The sequence below is a fragment of the Syngnathus acus genome, chromosome 13 (genome assembly GCF_901709675.1).
Source record: "Syngnathus acus chromosome 13, fSynAcu1.2, whole genome shotgun sequence".
NCBI lineage: Eukaryota > Metazoa > Chordata > Actinopteri > Syngnathiformes > Syngnathidae > Syngnathus > Syngnathus acus.
The window spans coordinates 3,074,033-3,100,544 of NC_051098.1; the positions used below are offsets into that span (position 1 = coordinate 3,074,033).

At 41.7% G+C, this 26,512-nt stretch overlaps 1 protein-coding gene across 5 annotated transcripts in view; it reads right to left on the reverse strand.

The window, feature by feature from the left end:
* nlk2 (nemo-like kinase, type 2) overlaps positions 1-17,966 on the reverse strand; it is a 61,664-nt gene extending 43,698 nt beyond the window's left edge. For 2 of the 5 annotated variants that reach the window (XR_005099956.1, XM_037268420.1), the window contains exons 1-6: positions 16,292-17,954; positions 14,077-14,206; positions 8,281-8,336; positions 3,771-3,877; positions 3,529-3,614; positions 2,784-2,993 (exon numbers count right to left, since the gene is read on the reverse strand). Coding sequence is in view for 3 of the 5 variants with exons in the window: in XM_037268420.1 (XP_037124315.1) it covers positions 2,784-2,993; positions 3,529-3,614; positions 3,771-3,877; positions 8,281-8,336; positions 14,077-14,206; positions 16,292-16,749 (1,047 nt within the window). In the remaining 2 variants the exon portion in view is untranslated. Of the gene's footprint in view, positions 1-2,783; positions 2,994-3,528; positions 3,615-3,770; positions 3,878-8,280; positions 8,337-14,076; positions 14,207-16,291 lie in introns of all 5 variants that reach the window. The other 3 variants (XR_005099957.1, XM_037268421.1, XM_037268419.1) reach the window with 3 other exon arrangements.
* Between the last annotated feature and the right edge of the window lie 8,546 nt (positions 17,967-26,512).

The window sequence follows — 26,512 nt, forward strand, 5'->3', positions numbered from 1 at the left end:
AGCGTCTGACTTGGGCTATGGAAAAGAAGCACTGGACAGTTGCAGAGTGGTCCAAAGTCCTCTTTTCAGATGAAAGCAAGTTTTGTATTTCATTTGGAAGTCAAGGCGCCAGAGTCTGAAGAAAAGGCTGGAGAGGAGCAAAATCCAAGTTGCTTGAAATCCAGTGTGAAGTTCCCACAGTCAGCGATAGTTTGGGGAGCCATGCCAGCTGCTGGTGTTGGTCCACTGTGTTTCATCAAGTCCAGAGTAAATGCAGATTTTAGAGCACTACATGCTTCCGTCTGCTGAAAAGCTCTATGGAGATGATGATTTCATTTCCAGCATGATCTGGCACCTGCCCACAGTGCCGAAACCACCAGTAAATGGTGTACTGACCATGGCATTACTGTCCTCGATTGGCCTGCCAATTCCCCTGATCTTAAACCCAAAGAGAATTTGTGGGGTATTGTGAAGAAGAAGCTGAAAGACACCAGACCCAACAACGCAAATGAGCTAAAGGCCGCTATTGAAGCATCCTGGGCATCCATAACACCTCAGCACAGGTGACAGCACGCTCGGCGTTCATTTGCTTCACTTGTTTTTTTCACATCAGCTGTGAGATGGGCACTCAGAATCACAGATCAACAGCGATGGTGATGAGTGGAAAAAAAACACCTGGTCTCCTTACATACACCTCCCTCAGCCACTCAGTCATCATTTCCTCATCCATCCAGCCCTTTTCATTTGCCTTAATGATGACTCCTGCTGGAAACTTTTCTTTAGGCAAAGTCTTTCTCTTAAAAATCACCATAGGAGTCAGTTTCTGTCCATTAGCATGGCAGCCAAGCACAACAGTAAAAGAAGACTTTTTGCATCCCGTTGTGCGTATCGCTATCGTCTTGGGCTCTTTCTTCTCCACAGTGTGATTCATCGGGATGTCAAAAGTGAGCGGCACCTCGTCCATGTTGGTGATGTGGCTGGTCTGGATGTGTTTGTCGTCGATGCGTTTGCTGCAGTAGGAGCGGAAGATGGCCAGCTTTTCATTATAATCCGCTGGAAGTTGCTGCGCCTACGTAGTCCTGGTCCGGATGGAAAAATGGCACCGTTTCATGAAACGAAAGCACCAGGACGGACCTCCTTGAAAATGTTCAATTTTCATTTCTTCTGCTAGAGTTGCTGCTTTTAGTCGAATGGTGACTGTCGAAACGCTTCTCCCACTCGTTCTTTGCTCGATGATCCACTGTTCGAGTCTTTCCTCCAACTCGGGCCACCTTGCCTTACTCAGCTGCGTCTTCTTGACCTGTCGGAGCTCGTTTTCCAGCTTCCTCCACTTGCGAACCATCGATTCGTTGATTTCAAATTCTCTCGCGGCTGCTCGATTTCCATGCTCCTCCGCGTAGCTGATGGCCTTCAGTTTAAACGGTGCTTGATAAGCGTGTCTCTTTGCCATTTTCACAGTTGTTACAACAACGAATCTTTGCATGACGCGTGTACCCGTTCTTTTATATACAATCCACGCCCACACTTCCCCCTTTAACGTTCTCATAGCGTTCTCTACTACGTCCACCTTACAACACCACACACACACACAGGGCGGGGCGTACTGCAAATCCACGGCCACAATTCTCCCTTTAACGTTCTCATGGCACTCTTTAATACGTCGGCCTTACAACAACAACACACATAGGGACCACTGCATGTTAGGGCGCGCCGCACATTTTGAAGAAAATCTAAGACTTTTATCCGCGCCTAATAAACGTGAAAATACGGTAAATAGGTGTTAATGGCCCAAACCTCCGGTTCGACCATAAATTTCAAACTCAAGGCCCAGGGGCCAGATATGGCCGGCCACATCATTTTATGTGGCCCACGAAGACAAATTTGACATCGACTTTGTGTCATTACTAAAATTACAAATTGTCTTCACTTTTAAAAAATAGAGATATTGCTAGCATTTTTTTGTATTACCATTTGTCTTTTTAAAATATTTGAAATATTTTTACTGGTTTTGTTCATTGATTTTGTAGCCTTTATTGTGTGTACTATATAGAAGATGTTGACAGTCTTAATAGCCCTCCGAGGGAAACTATGACTAGAATGCGGCCCACGACAAAAGAGTTTGACACCCCTGTTGTTTTTAGAGAAGCTAGAAAAGTTGATTCTTTACTTAAGACATAAAACAGAAGTGTGTCCAATTATTGATCACTCATTTTTCAATGATTGGTTCAGGCAGTTGTGAATATCGCTTTATCAACTCCCATTCATTGAGATTCTAAGTCCATGCAGAGTTGATTCATGTACCTCATTGGAGGATGCAAGAACGAATAAAATGTTGTGCTGTGCACCCCTATCGAGCTTCCTTTCAATTGGGTTGAGGTCAGGAGATGGGGGCAACACCACGAGATTGTCTGCTTATACCCACAGCGTTCCTTAAATTTTCATCAGAATGAAGCCATTTTCGCTGAGTTTCACGCTCATTTTTAACTGTACGAGGACCTAGTTTTCTCAAAATGTCTGGTGTTTTCATTCTTTCACAAGGCTCTGGACTATTTTGTGCTTTTTATCAACCGAAAGATCTTCCTCCCTCTTCGATTAGATTAGATTAGATAGAACATAAAGACAGGCTTGCTTAAATTGCTTAGGCAAGAACAACCTCATTAGTAATTCTCCTTTCAATAGGCTCACCAGGGAAACTATCAAACTTGTCTGACATTGATCAAATGAAAGAAACCAATGCAGTTGTTTAGGTTACATTTTATATGCATATAGTGAACACAATGTGTATATTAAGTTCCATTGTTTACCTGTTGGATGGGACTCTGGGCTTGAAAGAGGATTCTTCGCCCCAACAGCTCAGCAAAGATACAACCCACAGACCAGATATCGATGGAGTTGGAGTAGTGACGGCTTCCCATCAGGATCTCTGGAGCCCGGTAGTATTGTGTCACCACTTCCTGTGTCATGTGCCGCGACTCATCAGTCTCTTCCACTCGTGCCAGGCCAAAATCACAGATCTGAAGCAGAATAATGAAGCAAATATTACAATTTCAATTCCATATTTTTTGCTGTTAAGTGAAGACATTTACGGTAGATTTTAAACAACAAAATATGAGAACAACACTGCAGTTTTTACTTCCAGGGTTATACAACTGTTTTGTCGGAGGATGAGGCTCTCCCGGTCAGTTCAGTTATACCTTCCTTAAACTACAAAACAAATAGCGAGTGAAGAAATTTACTGTCGTCCGAGTTCACTGCTGCTACAGCTATCATGTGCAAAAGCCAGGGAGATAATAATATTGAGACAGTCCCACAAGAACAAAGATCAGTGTGTAAGCTCAAAAGATCATGAGCAGATGCTCTCTTTTTCCATTTTGTTCTTTCCATCATTTTGGAAGAGGTTCATCTCCGTCTCATAGGTCCACATAATGTCCGCAAAAATCTCTCAAGATTTATCATACTAATCTTTAGGATCAAACCCAAATGGTTTCGGTATACAGCAAAATTTACGGAATCTGCCTTACTGTTCCATTGTGTCCCATGCCCACTAACCTTCAATACACAGTTGCTGTTGACCAAAAGATTGCCAGGTTTGATGTCTCGGTGAAGAATGCCAGCAGAATGAAGGTACTTCAGTCCTAGTGATAGTTGACCACAAAAATGAAATGTCAAAACACATTCACAGTGCAGTATTTTGAAGCACCCATACAACACGTGTGGAAACGTTTTTTTGTAAATGTTAAATCAGTGGAGTCATTAGCACCAATCATAATAAAAAATAAAAAAAATCCTACCTCGTAGAATCTGATAGAGAAAAACTTTAGCATGGTCTGAGCTAAGGGGCTGTGGTGAAACAATGATCTTATGGAGGTCACTTTGCATCAGTTCAGTCACCACATATCTGGGCAATTGGAAGTTAAGGCAAATTAGAAAACATAATCAAGAGCATACGAGCAGGCATACGAGCAGGAAAAAGTGTCAAGCGTCCACCTTTTGCCCAAGTCGACCCTAGTGAGGATAAGAAATAGAAAATGGATGAATGGATGAATACATACATATACACACAGCAAAATGGTCACATGTGGAGCTGGATATGGACCCAGAAGCAGACATGACACGAAAGTTAAAAAGTAAAAGTATTTACAGTAATCCCTCGTTTATCGCGGATAATTGGTTCCAAAAACCACCCGCGATAAGTGAAATCCGCGAAGTACGGTCTCCAACAAGAAGTACAGGGCAGGGTAACGAGTTAGCGGAAAGATGCTAATTCGCGATCGTTCTAACACGCGAAAACGGACTTGTAAAGCAATGTAAACGAACATTTGGAGCAATACTACATTGTCCTAAAGGTTAGACACGTTTCCTCAATTTAGCTGTTTTATTTTGACTTTTAAATGTTTTTTTAATTTGGGAAAAAAAATCCGCGATATAGTGAAGCCGCGATAAACGAAACGCGACGTAGCACTGTATTAAGTATCAACAGAAAGCAGGGATGGGCACTCAAAAAAACTAGACTTTCTTCTCACGTGTGAAGCTGGATACGGACCCAGAAGCAGACATGACACTAAAGTTGAAAAGTAAGTCTTTATCAAGTATTAACAGAAAGCAGGGCTGGGCACTCAAGAAAACTAGACTTTCTACCTGGAAGAAAGCTTGACGCGCATGCACCCTAAAATGCGGTATGCCCTATGTGTGGATTAGGTTCTTTCGCCTGCAATTGAGTCTGCACCTTTCGACCCGACGCGCCTTATGGTGCAGAAAATACGGTAATCAATGAAATAATACCACAAATGTTCAATAGCCCTACATTACACATCTCTTCTTGTTCTTCGAGGTAAACTGATGGTATACAATAGAAAATATTGATCAATTTACTGAGTCTAGGAAAAAAGTCATAGTTGGTTCTACTGAACTTGACGAATAAAGGGAAAACATTTTAGCACTGCATTGATTGACTAATGTACGATTGAGAATGCTTCACGTTGACTCCAAACTGCAGTGCAATGCGGCATATTAAGTTTTCACAACACTGCTTGCCAGACTGAACCAGAGCGCGAGTTTGAGAAAGAAAAAGAGAGCAAAAGCAAGAGAGATAAAGACAGAGAGGGCGGGAGGAGGCGGGGGTTGGTGAGAGAGACATTCTGTGACTGGTATCAGCTTGAGGTATCAAACAGGAATCTGCGTCTATTTATTCTGGAATTTACTACTCAATGAATATCTGCTTTTCTCCAATTGGGGAACTAGAAAGTGGACTAGAGGGTGTTCCACTAGAGATGACATCTTACTATCAAATATGTGAAGGCCAAAATTACTCGTTGAATGAGTGTCAGCTGTGCCAAGTCCACAATCCCAAAATAACAAATGGAGAGACCTTGAGAACTCTGCACATTGTGTTATATATTTTTCCAAAGGTTAGACAGGGATGCACGTGATTAAAAAGTTAATGAGAGATGACATTCATAACAACTTTCTGACATGAAAGGTATATTTTGGATAACAGCTTTGGAGTAATGAATACTGAATATCACTTTAAATTGTGTGAGCTTTATATATAGTCCTTAATGGTCCCTAAGCATCGCTTCAAGGGTATATTTTCATTGATAAACATCTACCGTAAATTTCAGACTATTAGCCACTACTTTTTGCTCAAGTTTTGAACGCTGCGGCTTGTAGTCCGGTGCGGCTTATCTATGAATTTTTTCGTGATTTTTGAGATGACTTGATCACTTTTATACACTCGTAAAAAGGCTGTTGTGCGGCAACCGCTTTGTTAGGCGGAGGGATACATGTGTGACACGGTCACTGGGGAGAAGAGTGGTGTGTTGATCGCATGTCCGCCAGGCAAATAGTGCCGTATAATTCACACAAAGAATAGACAGAACGAGATCAAGACAGACATTACTGAAGAAAGGAAGCTTTTAGACACAAACCGTCATTATGGGGGACAAAAGAAATGCATATGATGCCGCTTTTAAGTTAAAGGCAGTCGATGTTGATGACATTGTGTTGCATCACCCTTTATTTCCCGGTCCCGTCTACTCTGGAGCTAATGTAACTTAGCGCTTCGTGCATGAATAAAATTAGCATGAACAGACCCTCATCATGGAAAATGCTAGAAGAAATGGATAAAAGCGACGACAAAAGAGACTGAGAAAGTGTGTGGCGAAGGATATCTAACGCTATTCCAATCGGACACTGAGGAGGAAGACTTCGATGGTTTCAGTGCACAGGAGGAAGATGAAGACAGTTCTTTTTTTTACTTTTATTGGTATGTTTTTTTAACTAGCCCTATTAGTGCTGCGTTACTTCCGTATTGCTGCTGTGTTACTGCCGCGTCACAGGCAGTGTTTGGAAAGAAATGTTAAGGTATGTTATGAAAACTTTAAAAAGGCTTTCTGTGTACCGTCTTTCTTTGTAAATAACTCGCGTGCACACTTCCGTGTTGCTGCGGTACTGCTGCTGCGTCACAGGCAGCGTTTAGAAAGACATGTTAAAGTATGTTATTAAAACTTTAAAAAGGCTGTCTGTGTACTGTCTTTCTTTGGAAATAACTCGTGCGCACGTGCAGCTTATAGTCCGGTGCGGCTTACATAAGAAAAAAACTAAAATATTCCCGAATTTTAGCTGGTGTGGCTTGTAGTCCGGTGCGGCTTATAGTCCGAAAATTACGGTAAATAACATGTTTCAGGTATTTATTAATATTAAAAAGTACTCTTAATTGAACTGACTTAACTCTATGTGTCATCAGTCAGTCACGCATGACCAGTGGCGGTTCTATACTGAATAACTCCCTGGGCAAATCAGTAAAACAACTAGGGTGCCCCAATTTATGCACCTGCCTGTAAATCCTATAAACTTCATTTCACTTCTCAAATATCACTGCGTTTGTCTGCTATATGATATATTCAACTGAAACCACTGATCCGAAGAACCAATGATTTATAAAGGAAAATCTTGAAAATGATCATACGAAGATAGATATATCGATAGATAGATCGATAGACAAAATAGAAAACCGCTTTGCGGCACACAATAATTTCTTTTTGGGGGTGGGGGGTGCCACCCGTGTCGCCCGTGCCTAAAACCGCTACTGCGCGTGACAGATGCTGGAATTAATGCTAAAGGTTAAACCCCAGGAGGCTCACATCAGTTAAGTAGGTCGTTACACCGTTCACTTTCAGCAAGCACACCATTGGTCCACTGGTGCAGCCAAAACCACCTGGAGCTGAACCCGCTCAAGACCGTGGAGATGACAGTGGACTTCAGGCAAGACCCTTCACCACTTTTACCCCTCACTATCCGCAGTAATACTATTCTCTCCACAGACACCTTCAAGTTCCTGGGAACCACAATCTCGCGGGACCCGAAATGGACCGGCCACATAGACTCTGTCCGGAAGAAGGCCCAGCAGAGGCTGTACTTCCTGAGACAGCTCAAGAAGTTCAACCTGCCGCGAGAGCTTCTGAAGACCTTCTACACTGCCATCATCCAGTCTGTCCTCTGCACCTCCATCACTGTCTGGTTTGGATCGGCCTCCAAACAAGACAAGCACAGACTGCAACGGACAATCAGGACTGCAGAAAAGATATTTGGAATCAACCTCCCATCTGTCCAAGACTTGTACCTGTCCAGGACCAGGAAACGTGCAAGGAACATCTCTACAGACCCTTCTCACCCAGGTTGCAGTCTGTTTGAACTACTCCCCTCCGGACGGCGTTATAGAGCTCTGTACGCCAAAACCTGCAGACACAGAGACAGCTTCTTCCCCCAGGCTGTTGCTCTGATGAACTCACACCACTCTTAGAGTCTCAGAGTCATTACTGTGCAATAACATCCTGCTCTCCACACCTTTTTTTAATTGTCTACACTGTTTGTACTATGTGTCCTCTCTGCATCCATTGCAGCCTGGTCATCCTGGAAGAGGGACCCTCCCATCTGTGGTCTCTTCTTAAGGTTTCTCATTTCCCCTAGCTGGAGTTTTGAGTTTTTCCTTGCCCTCTTGGGAGTTTAAGATCAGGGGATGTTTGAGAAAATTTGCCATTTTTCACATGTCCTGAGTGTTGTTAGTCACCTAAATGTTGAACAGAGGCTGTGATTTACCGAAGTCAAATTCCTTGTTTGGCACGCTCAAACAAGGCGAATAAAAACTCTTGAATCTTGAATAAAAGTCATTACTATGAGACATCCAAGTAAGAGACTGAAAACAAGCCTGTTATGGTTAACAAAATCCTCTGTAAAACAGATCCTTAAAGTTTCAGTTCTACTAACAGAAGATGTCAAGGCAATTGTAATTATGAAGGATACATTTCTTCAAAGTAGTCAATGTGTGGAGGTTGCAGAATGTCAAGAGCAGAGAGCACCTGAGGAGAGAGCATGAACACACGGTTGAGACCACATTTGCCTCACTTTTTTACTCTATGTGCGGTGTGATTGGATCAAAACCAAGCTCATCCCTCCTAAAAATGATACCCTGGTTCTCATATTCACTTTTTTAATTTTTTTAGTCAGCAATACTTACCATTTTTGCATTGACACTGACATGTAATTCTTTTTAAGACATTGTTCAAGTAGCCTTTGTACATTTATTATGAATGTTCTTTAGACTTATTCAAATATCACTTAGTATGCTGTGCACTAAATCAGTTCAAATCGACTTTTGACGTATATACACTGCTCAAAAAAATTAAAGGAACAGTTTTTTATTAGGGTATGGCATGAATTCAATTAGACTTTTCTGATAAGGTTTTGGTCAGGTACGTGGCAAAAGGGGTTGTTAATCAGTTTCAGCTGCATTGGTGTTGATGGAATTAACAACAGGTGCACTAGAGGGGCAACAATGAGATGGTCCCCAAAACAGGACTGGTTTTGCAGGTGGAGGCAATATCAAGTTCCTCCTCTTGATCTTTTTTAACAGTTTTTCCACAAGTGTTGGCTTTAGCTAGAGTCATTATCTCGACTGGGAGCATGAGGCAATTTCTTAACCCTCCTGAAGTTGTGCAGATTCTCCAACTCCTCCAGGATGGCACATCCATGCGTGCTGTTGCAAGAAGATTTGATGTGTCTCCCAGGACAATCTCCTGAGCATGGAGGAGATTCCAGGAGACAGGCAGTTACTCTAGGAGAGCTGGACAAGGCCGTAGACGGTCCTCATTCAATCAGCAGGACCGATATCTGCTGCTTTGTGCAAGGAGAAACAGGTTGAGCACTGCCCAAGCCCTACAGAATGACCTCCAGCAGGCTACTGGTGTGAATGTCTCTGCCCAAACAGAAACAGACTTCACGAGGGTGGCCTCAGGGCACGACGTCCTGTAGTGTGCTCTGTGCTCATTGCTCAGCACCGTGGAGCTCGATTGGTATTTGCCATAGAACACCAGAATTGGCAAGTCCGCCACTGGCGCCCTGTGCTTTTCACAGATGAGAGCAGGTTTACCCTGAGCACCTGTGATAGACGTGAAAGGATCTGGAGAAGCCAAGGAGAGCGCTATGCTGCCTGCAACATCATTCAGCATGACCAGTTCGGTGGTGGGTCAGTGATGGTCTGGGGAGGGATTTCCATGGAGGGACGAACAGACCTCTACAGGCTAGAGAACGGCAGTCTGACTGCCATTAGGTATCGGGATGAAATTCTTGCACCCATGGTCAGACCCTACGCTGGTGCAGTAGGTCATGGGTTCCTCCTGATCCACAACAATGCCCGGCCTCATGTGGCAAGAGTATGCAGACAGTATCTGGAGGATGAAGGAATTGACACAATTGAATGGCCCTCACGATCACCTGATCTAAACCCGATAGAACACCTCTGGGACATAATGTTTCGGTCCATCAGATGCCGCCAGGTTGCTCCTCAGACTTTATAGGCGCTCACTGATGCCCTTAGACAGATCTGGGAGGACATATCACAAGACACCATTCGTCGTCTCATTAGGAGCATGCCGCGACGTTGTCAAGCATGCATAAAAGCTCGGGGGGGCCACACAAGATATTGAAAATAATTTTGAGCTGCAGAAATTGAATTTAGGCAAAATGGACGAGCCTGCCATATAATTTTTTCACTTAGATTTTTGGGGTGTCTATATACTGAGCCCTCTGTAGGCTGAAAACGTTTATTTCCATCAAAAGATGTGGCATCCTTTTGTTCCTGAGACATTTAACTGGCCATATCAGTATAGATATCCAACATTTTCTTTTTCACCAATGAAATCTGATGTGTTTTCAAAGTGTTCCCTTAAATTTTCTGAGCAGTGTACATACGTATGCATCAATGGCAGCGAATGAGTTAAAGAGGATACTGCTCTTCAACTTTATCATTTTCTTAGCCTTTTGAGTGCTCCATTACTTTTGCTGTAATGCCAAGTCTACACAAAGATATGCGGGACACTTCTGAGCCAGATTCCCCTTTCCAAGTATATGCATTGGTCATTTCACTCACACAACACACTACAGGAGCACTGATCTTTCTTGTACTACAATCTGTGGGTTCTCTAGTGGTTAATTATTAGAGATGCACCGATCCGACTTTTTCAGTTTCGATACCGATACCGATGCCGTGGTTTTGCGTATCGGTCGATACCCGATACCGATCCGATATTATGGTTGACTTAACAAGCTACATACCTCTACATGTGGAACAGAAAAGACTAAAGGCAATGGCATCAGGCATGACTACACAGTTCATTCCTAAGACAAAATGTAACAAGATAAAGCAGATTCATGCAATGAACTATTTATTTGTAACATAAATTGTGCAACAGCAGCAATAAAGTGTATCAGCATTTAAATTCAAGTAAATTAGGATACAAACTTCTTAAAAAAAAAATACAAATGTTGCAGCTGAAACTGCACTGGGCAAATATAGAAAGGGTGATCAAGCACACAGTAACCAAATATTAAAATAAATAGTAAACATGTAAACATTAGGTGCCGTTCCACATCACTCATGACCTGTTGATGCTCTAAATGCTCATTTAAGCAGCAATGAGAAGTGCTCCCTGAAAACAAGCTCCGCTTAGTACTAGTACTATACCTGGCAGTACTACCACCACCCCTGGCAACATTAGCTTTGCGGACATTACAAACTGCCGTCGAGCTAGTTGGCGTGTTCAGTTTAAAGTACCTCCACACAGCTGACTCTTTCGTTCGCTCCATGTTTGCGTTTGTTTAGAAAACTCTCGTGGCATGCGGCACACGTGCTGCTGACGTATGACGTAGCCGCGTCCCGCGGCACACGTGCTGCTGACGTATGACGTAGCCCGCGTCCCAATAGATTAAGGAAAGGATCGGCTCACAGATCGGCTGCATTTTCCGATACCCGATCCATCAATTTTGTTGATATCTGGGCCGATATCCGATCCAGATATCGGATCGGTGCATCTCTATTAATTATGCGTCAACCATGCTTTAGATGACAAGAAATTGTGCTAGCTCAGTTCAACCTTTTAATTATATACAGTAGCCTACGTAACTTTGCGATTGGTTCATTCTGAAAGAGCAATATCCACAAATACAGAAGGCGTGCACAACTGCAAATCTTATAAAGCAGTGGTCCCCAACCACCGGGCCGCGGACCGGTACCGGTCCGTGGGTCACTTTGTACCGGGCCGCCAAGCCACACAGAAAAAAAAAAAAAAATGTTTTAATCGACGATCAATTAATTCAGGTCAAGACGCTCGTCCCGGTCACGTGACATGTTTCCCCAGTCGAGCCCGCAAAGCTAGCAAAAATGAGTACCGTATTTTCCGCCCTAAAAGGCGCACCGGGTTATAAGGCGCACCTTCAATGAACGGCCCATTTTAAAACTTTGTCCATATATAAGGCGCACCGGATTATAAGGCGCATAAAATAGAAGCTATACTGCATCAAACTGAGGTTGACTAGGGTTGCGGTATGCATCCACTAGCCAATAACCAACGAGCCCTCTGTAAACAATCGCGTTTCTCAAACGATCTCCTATAAAATGATCAGAACTGACTAAAGTTCGATCTAACGCATTGGTACTACTTACCTATGTTTCCCTTCCATATCGATCCGTAGATTTACTCGAAACATTAACAGAGCAGCCTATTTTGACATGAAATAGCCTGGTACGTATAGCAGCTATCGCAATAGCATTAGCCATCCGCAAAGTCTCACGAGCCTCAGCTCGCAATCTCCCATGAGCCTCAGCAAAGTGTAAACAATCGCGTTTCTCAAACGATCTCCTATAAAATGATCGGAACTGACTAAAGTTCGATCTAACGCATTGGTACTACTTACCTATGGTTCCCTTCCATATCGATCCGTAGATTTACTCGAAACATTAACAGAGCAGCCTATTTTGACATGAAATAGCCTGGTACGTATAGCAGCTATCGCAATAGCATTAGCCATCCGCAAAGTCTCACGAGCCTCAGCTCGCAATCTCCCATGAGCCTCAGCAAAGTGTAAACAATCGCGTTTCTCAAACAATCTCCTATAAAATGATCGGAACTGACTAAAGTTCGATCTAACGCATTGGTACTACTTACCTATGTTTCCCTTCCATATCGATCCGTAGATTTACTCGAAACATTAACAGAGCAGCCTATTTTGACATGAAATAGCCTGGTACGTATAGCAGCTATCGCAATAGCATTAGCCATCCGCAAAGTCTCACGAGCCTCAGCTCGCAATCTCCCATGAGCCTCAGCGAAGTGTAAACAATCGCGTTTCTCAAACGATCTCCTATAAAATGATCGGAACTGACTAAAGTTCGATCTAACGCATTGGTACTACTTACCTATGTTTCCCTTCCATATCGATCCGTAGATTTACTCGAAACATTAACAGAGCAGCCTATTTTGACATGAAATAGCCTGGTACGTATAGCAGCTATCGCAATAGCATTAGCCATCCGCAAAGTCTCACGAGCCTCAGCTTGCAATCTCCCATGAGCCTCAGCAAAGTGTAAACAATCGCGTTTCTCAAACGATCTCCTATAAAATGATCGGAACTGACTAAAGTTCGATCTAACGCATTGGTACTACTTACCTATGTTTCCCTTCCATATCGATCCGTAGATTTACTCGAAACATTAACAGAGCAGCCTATTTTGACATGAAATAGCCTCGCGGGTACAACAGCTATTCGGTGACGCCCCCTGACTACAGTTGCCGTAATGCTGGGAAGCGATGCGACCTTGTAATTTACTAGTCGTACTAAAACGTACTGAAACATTTTGGCAGAGCACTGTGTACAACCAGTATGGATCAACAAATTCATCAGTTGATCCATATACAAGGCGCACTGGCCTATAAGGCGCACTGTTGGCTTTTGAGAAAATTTTAGGTTTTTAGGTGCGCCTTTTAGGGCGGAAAATACGGTAAGTATTTATTTTGAAAAATATAAAAAAATTGGCGATTCTCTCCCAATTACATCCGTCGGTTCAGGTCAAGACGCTCGTCTCGGTCACGTGACATGTCACCTCAGTTGAGCCCGCGAAGCAAGCAAAAATGAGCAAGAAACAGAGATGTTTGGAAAGCTTCTTCGGAAAGGGAAAAAAAGCCCAATGAGGAGACGGAAGAAGAAGAGGCTACGACTTCTAAGAAAAGGAAAGCTGCATTTAAAAGACTATGACGCGCCAAGCCCACTCTGCATAATATGTGGCGACAGGCTAGCTAACGAGGCAATGAAGCCCTCAAAACTGCTTCGGCACATGGAGACCAAGCATCCTGCATTAAAAGACAAACCTTAACCACTTCGGGTCTCATTGTCTCCGATTACGCCTAGATGGGACCGGCTCGTTTCTGAGAAACAAGCTCAGTGCTCCCACTAATTCAATGTAATGGTGAGTTTTATTTTAATGTCGTTTATACTTGTTTTTATGCCAGTCGTATCATTTTATTTCATCGTATTCATATATTTGTTATAAATGTATTATTTATTTATATAAATGTATTATTTAGTTATATAAATCTATTATTTATTTATATAAAGGCCGGTCCGCGAAAATATTTCTGACACGTAACCGGTCCGTGGCGCAAAAAAGGTTGGGGATCACTGTTATAAAGGATTTAGGTTTACTATTCATGTATTTATTCTGTTTATATTTAAAATTTTATGGGATTTAAATATGGCAGTACTCACATTTTCATGTTTAAAAAAACATAGCATCTTCAGTTCTCGAAATACCCTCTTGCAAGAAACAAGGTTTTGGAAGACATTGGGCATCTTTTTGAGGGCAACTCGCTTTCCATCTCTAGGATCTGTGACTGACCTGAGCGAAGAAACAAAGTTATCAGTCAGAATAAATCATTTTTGTGAAAAGGCAGGATTTACATTTCATATATTTCTAAACACCTCTAGTAATTCTGATGACACCAGAGAGCAAGGCAACAAACGTCATCACATCTAAAACAAGAAAAGTTACAATATGGGCTCATATGATAAATATTATTTTTCACTGCCACCTCAGCTGTAGTTATCTGCAGTTCATCCAGAGTGATCATGGGCCTCTTGGCTGCATCTCTGATCAGTCTTCTCCTTGTTTGAGATGAAAGTTTGGAGGGACGGCCGGGTCTTGGTAGATTTGCAGTGGTCTGATACTCCTTCCATTTCAATATAATTGCTTGCACAGTGCTCCTTGAGATGTTTAAAGCTTGGGAAATCTTTTTGTATCCAAATCCGGCTTTAAACTTCTCCACAACAGTATCTCGGACCTGCCTGGTGTGTTCCTTTGTCTTCATGGTTCTCTCTGCGCTTTAAACAGAACCCTGAGACTATCAAAGAGCAGGTGCATTTATACGGAGACTTGATTACACACAGGTGCATTCTATTTATCATCATCAGTCATTTAGGACAACATTGGATCATTCAAAGATCCTCACTGAACTTCTGGAGTGAGTTTGCTGCACTGAAAGTAAAGGGGCCGGATCATATTGCATGCCCCACTTTTCAGTTTTTTATTTGTTAAAAAAGTTTAAATTATCCAATAAATTTCGTTCCACTTCACGATTGTGTCCCACTTGTTGATTCTTGACAAAAAATTAAAATTTTATATCTTTATGTTTGAAGCCTGAAATGTGACGAAATGTTGAAAGGTTCAAGGGGGCCGAATACATTCGCAAGGCACTGTATGTAACAACAGGCCAAGACTTACAATGATGTCTCTTGGAGCCATATGGCAAACTATACAGGAGGTCAGCCATTTTTTCAAACGTCTTCCCATTTCTGGCTTTTCATAGAGGTCACATTTTTTTAAAACATGCAGACTTTTGACTAACAACTACTCTAACTTACTTTTTCCACACAAGTAATCAGAGCCTGGCTGTGATCGGGAGCACACACTACAAGCACACCCACTCTCAGAGTAGAGCACGAGACACAAGGTGTCCTGATAGTTAGTTGTTTGTATCTTTTTAAATTGTGACATCAATGATTGAAAATTTATTACATGGATTCATTTATTGTCCTTTTCTCAACAACGTTACTTTGTGGATTTATTCCACAAACCCCCCAACACTTCCTGCTTTACATTGTTTGCGGCAAAATAAAAGCATGGTTAACAAAATAAGTGTCAAAACAAAGAAATGGACAAAACTCACTTGAAAGGCAGAAAGCCTGATCAAAGGAGTAAATGTTATAACAGTATGTATGTATACAACAAAGGCAGGTTTAGTTTTAGTTTCCGATCCTTGTTTTAATTTATATTATTTATTTCAAGGTAACTTATTAATCATTGTTTAATTTGAGCTAAAAAAAAAAAAAAAAAAAAAGCCAATACCTAAGAATTAAATGTTCAAATCACGCTTATGATGTAAAGTGATTTTCATTTAATAATCAGTTGTGTTAGTTCCTATTTTGGGAGAACCATCAAAAACAGAGTGAGGGGGCACTCATTGTATGACAAAAATCTTTGGGCACGTACATGAGCCAAAAAAGGTTGGGAGTCACTGCCTTGAAATTCTATCTGTAAATTAATGATGAGAGCAGCTGCTTGCTGGTGTGATATGCCGTGATTTGTGTGTGATTAGTTGACTAATCGATTAGTTGACCAATAGTGACTATTGTTGGTGAAAAATTGACTAGCATAATAATTGTGTTAAAGCTGAGAGAATTCGACAAGCATAATAATTGTGTGTGGCAGCCAAGAGACAGCGGCAGAGAGACGTGATAGAGAGACGAGAGAGAGAAATATATTCTGAAGTAAACTGTTATACTCTGTAAACTGTTAGAAACATTTCTAGGTGTCCAATTTGTGTATTTTCTTTTTATATATTTTTTGAATAGTTGTGTGTGGTATGTTCTGAATGAAGCTCTCTTTAACATCAAAGTGTAATTATTAACATCAAAGTGTACTCACCAGACAACCCCAAACGCACCATAGCCAATAGGCCTGTCAGGCTCTATATCAAGCTGCTGCTGCAGGTGGTGTGTGTGCTGCTGATGATGGTGGTGATGATGGTGAGCTTTGACAGCGGCGGCTTGAACTTGGGCCGGAGCCACTGCCGCCGCGGGCCCGGGGGCCTGTCCAGGGGCTGGAGAGGGGAAGTACGGTTGCTGCTGACCGGGGTTAAGCATCACAGCAGCAGCAGCAGCCGTGGAGGTGTGCTGTTGGATAGTGTGAACGGCAGCAGCAGAGCCCGGGTGCTGCAAGTGATGCTGGCCCACGTGGTGGTGGTGGTGATGCATGTGTGGAGGTGGAAGATGCTGCAGCTGGTGGTGGTGATGAGGAAGATGGGCAGCCACGGCCGAAGAGCCACCATTGTATGCAGCCATCATTTTTGTAACATTTGGAGCTGTTGTGCCACAAAGAGTCATTCACTAATCGAGAGTCGAAGTGATGATAGTGGCTACCAGGCTCCTATAGTACAATCAATGAAACTCAAGGGGAACAGATTCTTCAACTGTCCTTTCATCTACTGGGAGTCCTACCATTCTGGTACAAGGATCTTGGAAAATAACAGGCATGTAAAAATATGACTACATAAGTGTCTTGCTTTTCCAGTACCACTAGTGGAAGGACAAAAAAAAAAAAAAAAAAATAACCTGAAAACAACCCGCCCACCCCTCAATAAATAAAACAAAGGCCCTAAATGTCCCTCATGATGGTGTTGGCACCACCCACCCTGCTGATTTTAAGTCTGCTTCCTTACAGTGTGGTCTGACGCTTGTCACATGAGAAAACGAGCTCTCCTCTTTTTGAAGTGTCCAAGTTTGCCAGACGCTCTGGTCCAGGACTGTTGCCGTTGCTGCCAGCTGGGCTCCAGGCTGCCTGAAAATCGCATCAATTTTGTTTCCCAAACGATAGCCTACCTCTTCTCGGAAGTGTGTGCAGGCCAAACAGCTACTCCGTAAACAGTGGTAATCTCCAAGCCCTAATTATCGCTGCTGATCCGGTACAGAGGAGGTATATCTTCACCCAGGCCCCACTACAGCAGGCAGGCCCAGGCCTCGGTGACCCACCTCACTCACATATTACACAGAACTGAAGCGCAAGGCGTCTTCTCAGAAATCCTCCACATTTTGACAGCGAACAAGGATCGAGCTTGCATCAAAATAGCAGAAGAGAAATCCTCGCAGACGGGCTGAGTGGCAACTTACTTCCCCCATCGACAGTCTTTGGCTCTTCTAACACACACGCCGCTGTCCTCTTGGACTCGACAAAGTTCACCCAGAGCCACTGGATAGTGTTAAGGAAAAGTTAAATCCTTTAAACCGTTTGCCTGGAGACTCTTGAGACTGAAAAGGACCGCTGTTTTGAACCTGACAGCTCAGTGTTAGCTACTGGGTGTCTCCAAATCAAAACAGTAATCCCTCCTTTCTTTCGAGAACGTGTCGCGGAGTCCTGCTGTCATCGATGGAACGGGAAGGCACCGTGACAGATCTACACTGTTAACCCACGACGAGCACTTGTCACCGGCATGATAGACTGTTATACTCCGAGCGATATAATGATGAACATTTGATCCAACATGGTGAACCAAACCTCTGTAACTGGACAGTAAGATTATAGTGGGCGGTCAACCAATAGGCGACGGCAGCGTCATGATGTTGCTGTAATCTCCTTGATTGACACTCAAGGTGGCCAATGGTTTACGCGGGCTGCCTGACAGTGTTGTTACTGCGTTCTAATGTCCCTTTGATGCGTAAAGAGAGCAAGGCACTTTGTTGGACAGTGAGTAACATAAAATACGTAATACTGACTAAAACGAGTCACGGTTTTTATACGTCAGTACAATCTGTTTGATACTACGTTGACATACATCGATTCTTCCATTACCGTGAATATCAAATTCAATCTTTCTTCAGGAAAGCCACTTTTAATAGATATGGAAACTGTCTTCATATATTTTAGGGCTGAACGATTTTGATTTTTTTTTTTTTATTGACTACTCGACCCCCCATATTCAAACTGCGATTTTGTAGACGATCGTTTTTTTAAGATCCTCTTCTCGTGTATTTTTAAACAAGCGCAAGAAATAGATTAATCTGTATTACATTGAAGAATATCTGATTTATTATACATGTAAATGCTTTGGTTTTGTAGGTTAGGTTTACGCTAAAATAAAGTCAAATGGCCGATTAATGAATATCTAAGGCGGTTTATCTACAGCAGGGGTGCCCAATACGTCGATCGCGATCGACCGGTCGATCGCCAAGCCACTATTGGTCGATCGCGTGATATTAAAAATGTTTTGTATTTTTTCGCACTTGACGCGTGTACAAACAACGGCGCTAACAACACAAACACGCTAGCTCGCGAGTTCCCTCCAATTGTCAGAACCCTGTGTTTTCTCTTAAACTTAAGAAAGGGTATAAAAATGAGTGAGTATATACATATATATATATACATATATATATATACATACATATATATACATACATATATATACATACATATATATACATACATATATATACATACATATATATACATACATATATATACATATACATATATACACATATACATATATATACACATATACATATATATACACATATACATACATATACACATATATATACATATACACATATATATACATATACACATATATATACATATACACATATATATACATATACACATATATATACATATACACATATATATACATATACACATATATACATACACATATATATACATATACACATATATATACATATACACATATATATATATATAGTATATATATATATATATACAGTGCCTTGCGAAAGTATTCGGCCCCCTTGAACCTTTCAACATTTCGCGACATTTCAGGCTTCAAACATAAAGATATAAAAGTTTAATTTTTTGTCAAGAATCAACAACAAGTGGGACACAATCGTGAAGTGGAACAAAATTTATTGGATAATTTAAACTTTTTTAACAAATAAAAAACTGAAAAGTGGGGCGTGCAATATTATTCGGCCCCCTTGCGCTAATACTTTGTAGCGTCACCTTTTGCTGCAATTACAGCTGCAAGTCGCTTGGGGTATGTCTCTATCAGTTTTGCACATCGAGAGACTGAAATTCTTGCCCATTCTTCCTTACAAAACAGCTCGAGCTCAGTGAGGTTGGATGGAGAGCGTTTGTGAACAGCAGTCTTCAGCTCTTTCCACAGATTCTCGATTGGATTCAGGTCTGGACTCTGACTTGGCCATTCTAACACCTGGATACGTCTATTTGTGAACCATTCCATTGTAGATTTGGCTTTATGTTTTGGATCATTGTCCTGTTGGAAGATAAATCTCCGTCCCAGTCTCAGGTCTTTTGCAGACTCCAACAGGTTTTCTTCCAGAATGGTCCTGTATTTGGCTCCATCCATCTTCCCATCAATTTTAGCCATCTTCCCTGTCCCTGCTGAAGAAAAGCAGGCCCAAACCATGATGCTGCCACAACCATGTTTGACAGTGGGGATGGTGTGTTCAGGGTGATGAGCTGTGTTGCTTTTACGCCAAACATATCGTTTTGCATTGTGGCCAAAAAGTTCGATTTTGGTTTCATCTGACCAGAGCACCTTCTTCCACATGTTTGGTGTGTCTCCCAGGTGGCTTGTGGCAAACTTTAAACGAGACTTTTTATGGATATCTTTGAGAAATGGCTTTCTTCTTGCCACTCTTCCATAAAGGCCAGATTTGTGCAGTGCACGACTGATTGTTGTCCTATGGACAGACTCTCCCACCTCAGCTGTAGTTATCCGCAGTTCATCCAGAGTGATCATGGGCCTCTTGGCTGCATCTCTGATCAGTCTTCTCCTTGTTTGAGATGAAGGTTTGGAGGGACGGCCGGGTCTTGGTAGATTTGCAGTGGTCTGATACGCCTTCCATTTCAATATAATTGCTTGCACAGTGCTCCTTGAGATGTTTAAAGCTTGGGAAATCTTTTTGTATCCAAACCCGGCTTTAAACTTCTCCACAACAGTATCTCGGACCTGCCTGGTGTGTTCCTTTGTCTTCATGGTTCTCTCTGCGCTTTAAACAGAACCCTGAGACTATCAAAGAGCAGGTGCATTTATACGGAGACTTGATTACACACAGGTGCATTCTATTTATCATCATCAGTCATTTAGGACAACATTGGATCATTCAAAGATCCTCACTGAACTTCTGGAGTGAGTTTGCTGCACTGAAAGTAAAGGGGCCTAATAATATTGCACGCCCCACCTTTCAGTTTTTTATTTGTTAAAAAAGTTTAAATTATCCAATAAATTTCGTTCCACTTCACGATTGTGTCCCACTTGTTGATTCTTGACAAAAAATTAAAATTTTATATCTTTATGTTTGAAGACAGAAATGTGGCGAAATGTTGAAAGGTTCAAGGGGGCCGAATACTTTCGCAAGGCACTGTATAGAGGCTTTGCAGCTGACGTCATCAAGCTACCCACATTAGCTTGGCGGCCATCTTGGCGGTCAACTTTTCAGTGCCGGTCTACGACTCACACACGCTTTCTTGTTATATCTGCTGCTATTTGAGCTTAAAAATGCCGGATACCTGCTGTGCTGTTGGATGTAGCAATAGACGAGGCGATAAACCAAATCTTAGCTTCTATAGATTTCCGGCGAACATGAAAAAACGTGATAAATGGATCGCGGATATTCGTCGTGAACGATGGAAACCTACGATTTACACAAGGATATGCAATGAGGACTTCATATCAGGTATGTAAACAAACTATTCACCCCTGATTTGTTTCACAAAATGTGAAATAATACAATATGGGATGATACAAATATGATTGTTGAAAATGCTGGGTGCATTTTTAGAAAGGCAGCAAGAGCAGCAAGGCAGGGAATGGGATGATTTCTTCAGTTCACCCCCCCGTTTTTATTTTGTGTTTATTTTTTCATGATGCTTCATCTGATTGGCTTGAAAACGTTATCAATGTAAATATTGAACTTCATATTGGAATTGAACAATTAATTCTCGAGTGAATGCATTAGGAAATTTCCCAAAAAATTATTATGAACCTTGTGAAACAGTTTTTTTTTAATGTAGCATTTTTTAACAAGAGGGTTTTTGTTACTTCATTTGGCACAAGGTAAAATCTACATTGGTAAAGTTTTCAAGCCATTGGCACAAGGTTAAAATTTTTATTGGTTAAGTTTTCAAGCCAATCAGATGTGGCATCATGCAAAAATAAACAAAAAATAAAAATGGTAGCAACTTGAACAGACAGGTACAGTATCTGAATGATTTCACTCTATTCAGTTTTTTAATATGTCAAGTTATGAAATGCCATTACAAAATAAATTGAACTGTGTATATCCCCTTCAACAACGTGCTTAATTATTTATGGTAGTCATGATGAATAATGTGATTGTTTAATTGTTTCAGGTGCAAAAACCAAAGATCCACTATCCCCAGACTATGTGCCAAATATATTTGAGCATACCCAGTCACCTCACAAACGAAAACTCAAATGTTCAATGAAGATCTTTGAGAGAAGACAAAATCTCAAGCAGCGCAAGAGAGACCGCGAGAGGGCATTGGCAGCAGCAGCAGCACTTGTCAATATTTCCCAGTCTGTCCCTTGTGAAAATGATCAACTACCCGCTGGTGAAGATGTGGTGCACGCTGAGATTCGAAAAGAAGGCATGGTGACTACTGCCACACAGACGGCTATCACTGGGGAAGCAATGGATTCCCTCACTGCAGAGTGTAAAAATCTGCGTGCAGAACTTGATGAACTGAAGGACAGTTTGAAACGCTGTACATGGAATGAAGAATCTTTGAGACATTGGTCCTGGTCGTTGCCTTAAAATTCGAGGCCGTAATTCGCCCAGCTCTTTGTTGAAACCAAGTTGTTGATGTTGCTTGGCCCCTGGACTCTTCTTCAACCGCAGATATCTGAAAAACATTTTAATAAAAATTGTTTTCACTATGATTAGATTTGTAACAGGTTGGAGAACAATAAATTATTTATGATATATATATTAATTACTGAGTGCTGAATGTGAACATGTTTCACCCAATCCAGCCATGCAGGTACAGTGGCAGCACAGCAGGATCTGACCATCTTTCGCTATTGCTACCCAAGGTCTGAGGGGAGGATCATTCATCCGTTGAGTGTTTTACCTGAAACAGATAATATGACATACCTTATATTATTATCAGTCCCTAATTTGGATATAATATACAAGCCTAGACCTCTTACTGTCCATTTATGCATATTTTACCTGCCATTTGGTAAGTTTTCTCATGAATCATTCATTTTTGAACAAGAGGCCTTTTGTAATAAAAAAAAAAGCTTAACAATGTGAGTTTTCATTAGAATCACTTCAGTAGTTTTTTCACAATCACACTGTTACTGCCACGTGTGTGCTTTTTCCTTACCTTGGTCATGAGAAGAAATCGATTCTTGTTTAGGATCTGCCATATCAGCCCATCATGCACAAAACCTGCTGTAAAATACTTGTAGGCATCCAGACACTTGTATGCCTTAAGGTCCTTTTCAGTATACGGAGATGGTGAATCGACGAGGTAATTATAAATATCTGGATATGAGAGTTCAGGCAGGTCGGCTGTTGCAAAATGCTCGGGCGATTTTAGCATGCTTCTCGGTAAAAGGTACGGATCCGTTGTGCCAACAAGGTTCAACTTCTCTCTGTAACGTTTCTTGGATTCTTCATCCAAATGCCCAACTTCGTTGGATAGCAAATCAGCCATAATTCGGATGAAATCGGTGAAAATGTAGCGCAGAAATCAAACAGTCTATACAAACACGTAGGAACGAGCTGACGAGTTGACCGCCAAGATGGCGGCATAACACAAAATCACGTGATAAAACCACGTGACTGCAAAGCCTCTATATATATATAGATCTTTGTGACTTGGTCATTTCAAAAGTAGCTCGCGAGCTGAAAAAGTTTGGGGCACCCCTGATCTACAGTATCTCACAAAAGTGAGTACACCCCTCTCATTTCTGCAATGTTTTAATTATATCTTGTCATGGGACAACACTGAAGAAATGACACTTTGAGACAATGTTAAGTCGTCACTGTAGAGCTTGGATAGCTAAGTAAATGTATTGTTACTTCAAAGTAACTCAAACTACAACAATGAATGTGTAAAATGCTGGCAACAAAAGTGAGTACACCCCAACTGAAAATGTCAAAATTGGACCCAAATGTCAATATTTTGTGTGGCCACCATTATTTTCCAGCACTGCCGTAACCCTTTTAGGCATGGAGTTCACCAGAGCTTCACAGGTCGCCGCTGGAATCCTCTTCCATGATGACATCGCGGCACTGGTGGATGTTGGAGACCTTGCGCTCCTCCACCTTCCGTTTGAGGATGCCCCACAGATGTTCAATAGGGTTTAGGTCTGGGGACATGCTTGGCCAGTCCATCACCTTCACCCTCAGCTTCTTTAGGAAGGTAGTGGTCGTCTTGGAGGTGTGTTTGGAGTCGTTATCGTGTTGGAATACTGCTCCGCGGCCCAGTTTACGGAGAGAGGGGATCATGCACTGCTTCAGTATTCCACAGTACATGTTGGCATTCATTGTTCCCTCGATGAACTGTAGCTCCCCAGTGCCAGCAGCACTCATACAGCCCTAGACCATGACGCTCCCACCACCATGCTTGACTGTAGGCAAGACACACTTGTCTTTGCCGCCACACACGCTGGACACCCTCTGCATGGCTGTCGTCCCAGGAAAAAGCCTCTTCTAAAAAAGATGCACAAGGAAGCTCGCAAAAGGTTTGCTGAAGACAAGCAGACTAAGGATATGGGTTACTGGAACCATGTCCTGTGGTCTGATGAGACCAAGAAAAACATATTTGGTTTGGATGGTGTCCAGCGTGTGTGGCGGCAACCAGGTGAAGAGTACAAAGACAAGTGTGTCTTGCCTACAGTCAAGCATGGTGGTGGGAGCGTCATGGTCTGGGGCTGTATGAGTGCTGCTGGCACTGGGGAGCTACAGTTCATCGAGGGAACAATGAATGCCAACATGTACTGTGGAATACTGAAGCAGAGCATGATCCCCTCCCTCCGTAAACTGGGCCGCGGAGCAGTATTCCAACACGATAACGACCCCAAACACACCTCCAAGATGACCACTGCCTTCCTAAAGAAGCTGAGGGTGAAGGTGATGGACTGGCCAAGCATGTCCCCAGACCTAAACCCTATGGAACATCTGTGGGGCATCCTCAAACGGAAGGTGGAGGAGCGCAAGGTCTCCACCATCCACCAGCTCCGTGATGTCATCATGGAAGAGGATTCCAGCGGCAACCTGTGAAGCTCTGGTGAACTCCATGCCTACAAGGGTTACGGCGGTGCTGGAAAATAATGGTGGCCACACAAAATATTGACATTTGGGTCCAATTTTGACATTTTCGGTTGGGGTGTACTCACTTTTGTTGCCAGCATTTTACACATTCATTGTTGTATTTTGAGTTACTTTGAAGTAACAATACATTTACTTGGCTATCCAAGCTCTACAGTGACTACTTAACATTGTCTCAACGTGTCATTTCTTCAGTGTTGTCTCATGACAATATATAATTAAAACATTGCAGAAATGAGAGGGGTGTACTCACTTTTGTGAGATACTGTACTTCAGTTAGTTGTTAACTTAGTAAACACTTCGACTTGCAGTCTTTTAAGACAACAAAATTCTACAAAAAATTAAGTGTGCTGTCATCATAAATCAATATTAAAAAATCAGATTACAACAATATTGCAACATCCAGTGGAGGAAATAAATATTTGATCCCCCACTAATTAAATAAATGAACAGTCTCAGAATTTTATGGCAGCTTTATTTGACCATTTATAGAAATATTATCCAAAAAAACCAAGAAATTTACATCAAATGAAAAATAAAAATTAATTGGCATTTCATTGTGGAAAATAAGTACCGTAATATTCGGACTATAAGTCGCTCCGGAGTATAAGTCGCACCAGCCATAAAATGCCCAAAAATGTGAAAAAAAACATATATAAGTCGCTCCGGAGTATAAGTCGCATTTTGGGGGGCAATTTATTCGACAAAATCCAACACCAAGAACAGACATGAACGAGCAACAACAGGCTAAACGATACGGTATGCTAACGTGACAAACACAAACGAGGAGCTGAGAACGGGCCTGACGTAACATTTAGTTATTTAAAAAAAATCTATTACATAAATAACACGTTTATAAAACCATCTGTGTCACTCCAATTCATTAAATCCATCGATCGTCCTTTGTCAACAATGCCGTGTGCCGCGCCGCAGTTCAAATTATTCCACAGGCCCATACAACGATATATAAACTATATTTTAAATAACTATCACATAAACAACAATATTATCAAACCATTTGTGTCACTCCAAATCATTAAATCCATCGATCAAATTTCTCGTCCTTTATGTCATCCTGGTGACAGAGGACATGTCCAGAGGATATGGCGCTTTAAAGTGTTACTTCATTTGATTTTTTCTCTCTATTTTTCATGTTTTGAATATGTTCAAGATAAAGATATCAAAGCATGTGAAGTGATCAACTATACTAAAAATAACATGTAAAGTGGTCAACTATACTTGTAAGTAAGTGATGTGTTAATGATCAAGTAACAATTTGTGAAAAAAACCATATATAAGTCGCTCCTGAGTATAAGTCGCCCCCCCACCCAAACTATGAGAAAAAACGCGACTTATAGTCCGAAAATTACGGTATTTGATCCCATGCTAACCATGAGCAATGCTGCCTCCCATAGACCAATGACATACTCTTCATCTCAGTGGTCATTACCTGCATGAGAGACACTTGTCCTAAATTGTCACCCGTATAAAAAACACTTGCCCATAGACTCAGTGAGATCTCCACCATGGCCAAGACCAAAGAGTTCTTTAAAGAAGTCAGGGACAAATTTGTTGACATACACAAGGCTGTAATGGGCTACAAAACACTAATTGATCTCTTTGGTCGCAACTCAAATCAACCTGTTTGGGGGAAGACAAATGATGAATATGACCTCAAAGGATACCATCCCCAATATCAAGCATGGCCGTATATATTTAGTTTCATTATTATTACATTAATTTAGCTATTCAAAATAAGTTCACATGCACAGCGTGATTAGTACTGACTGTGTGAAGAGATCCA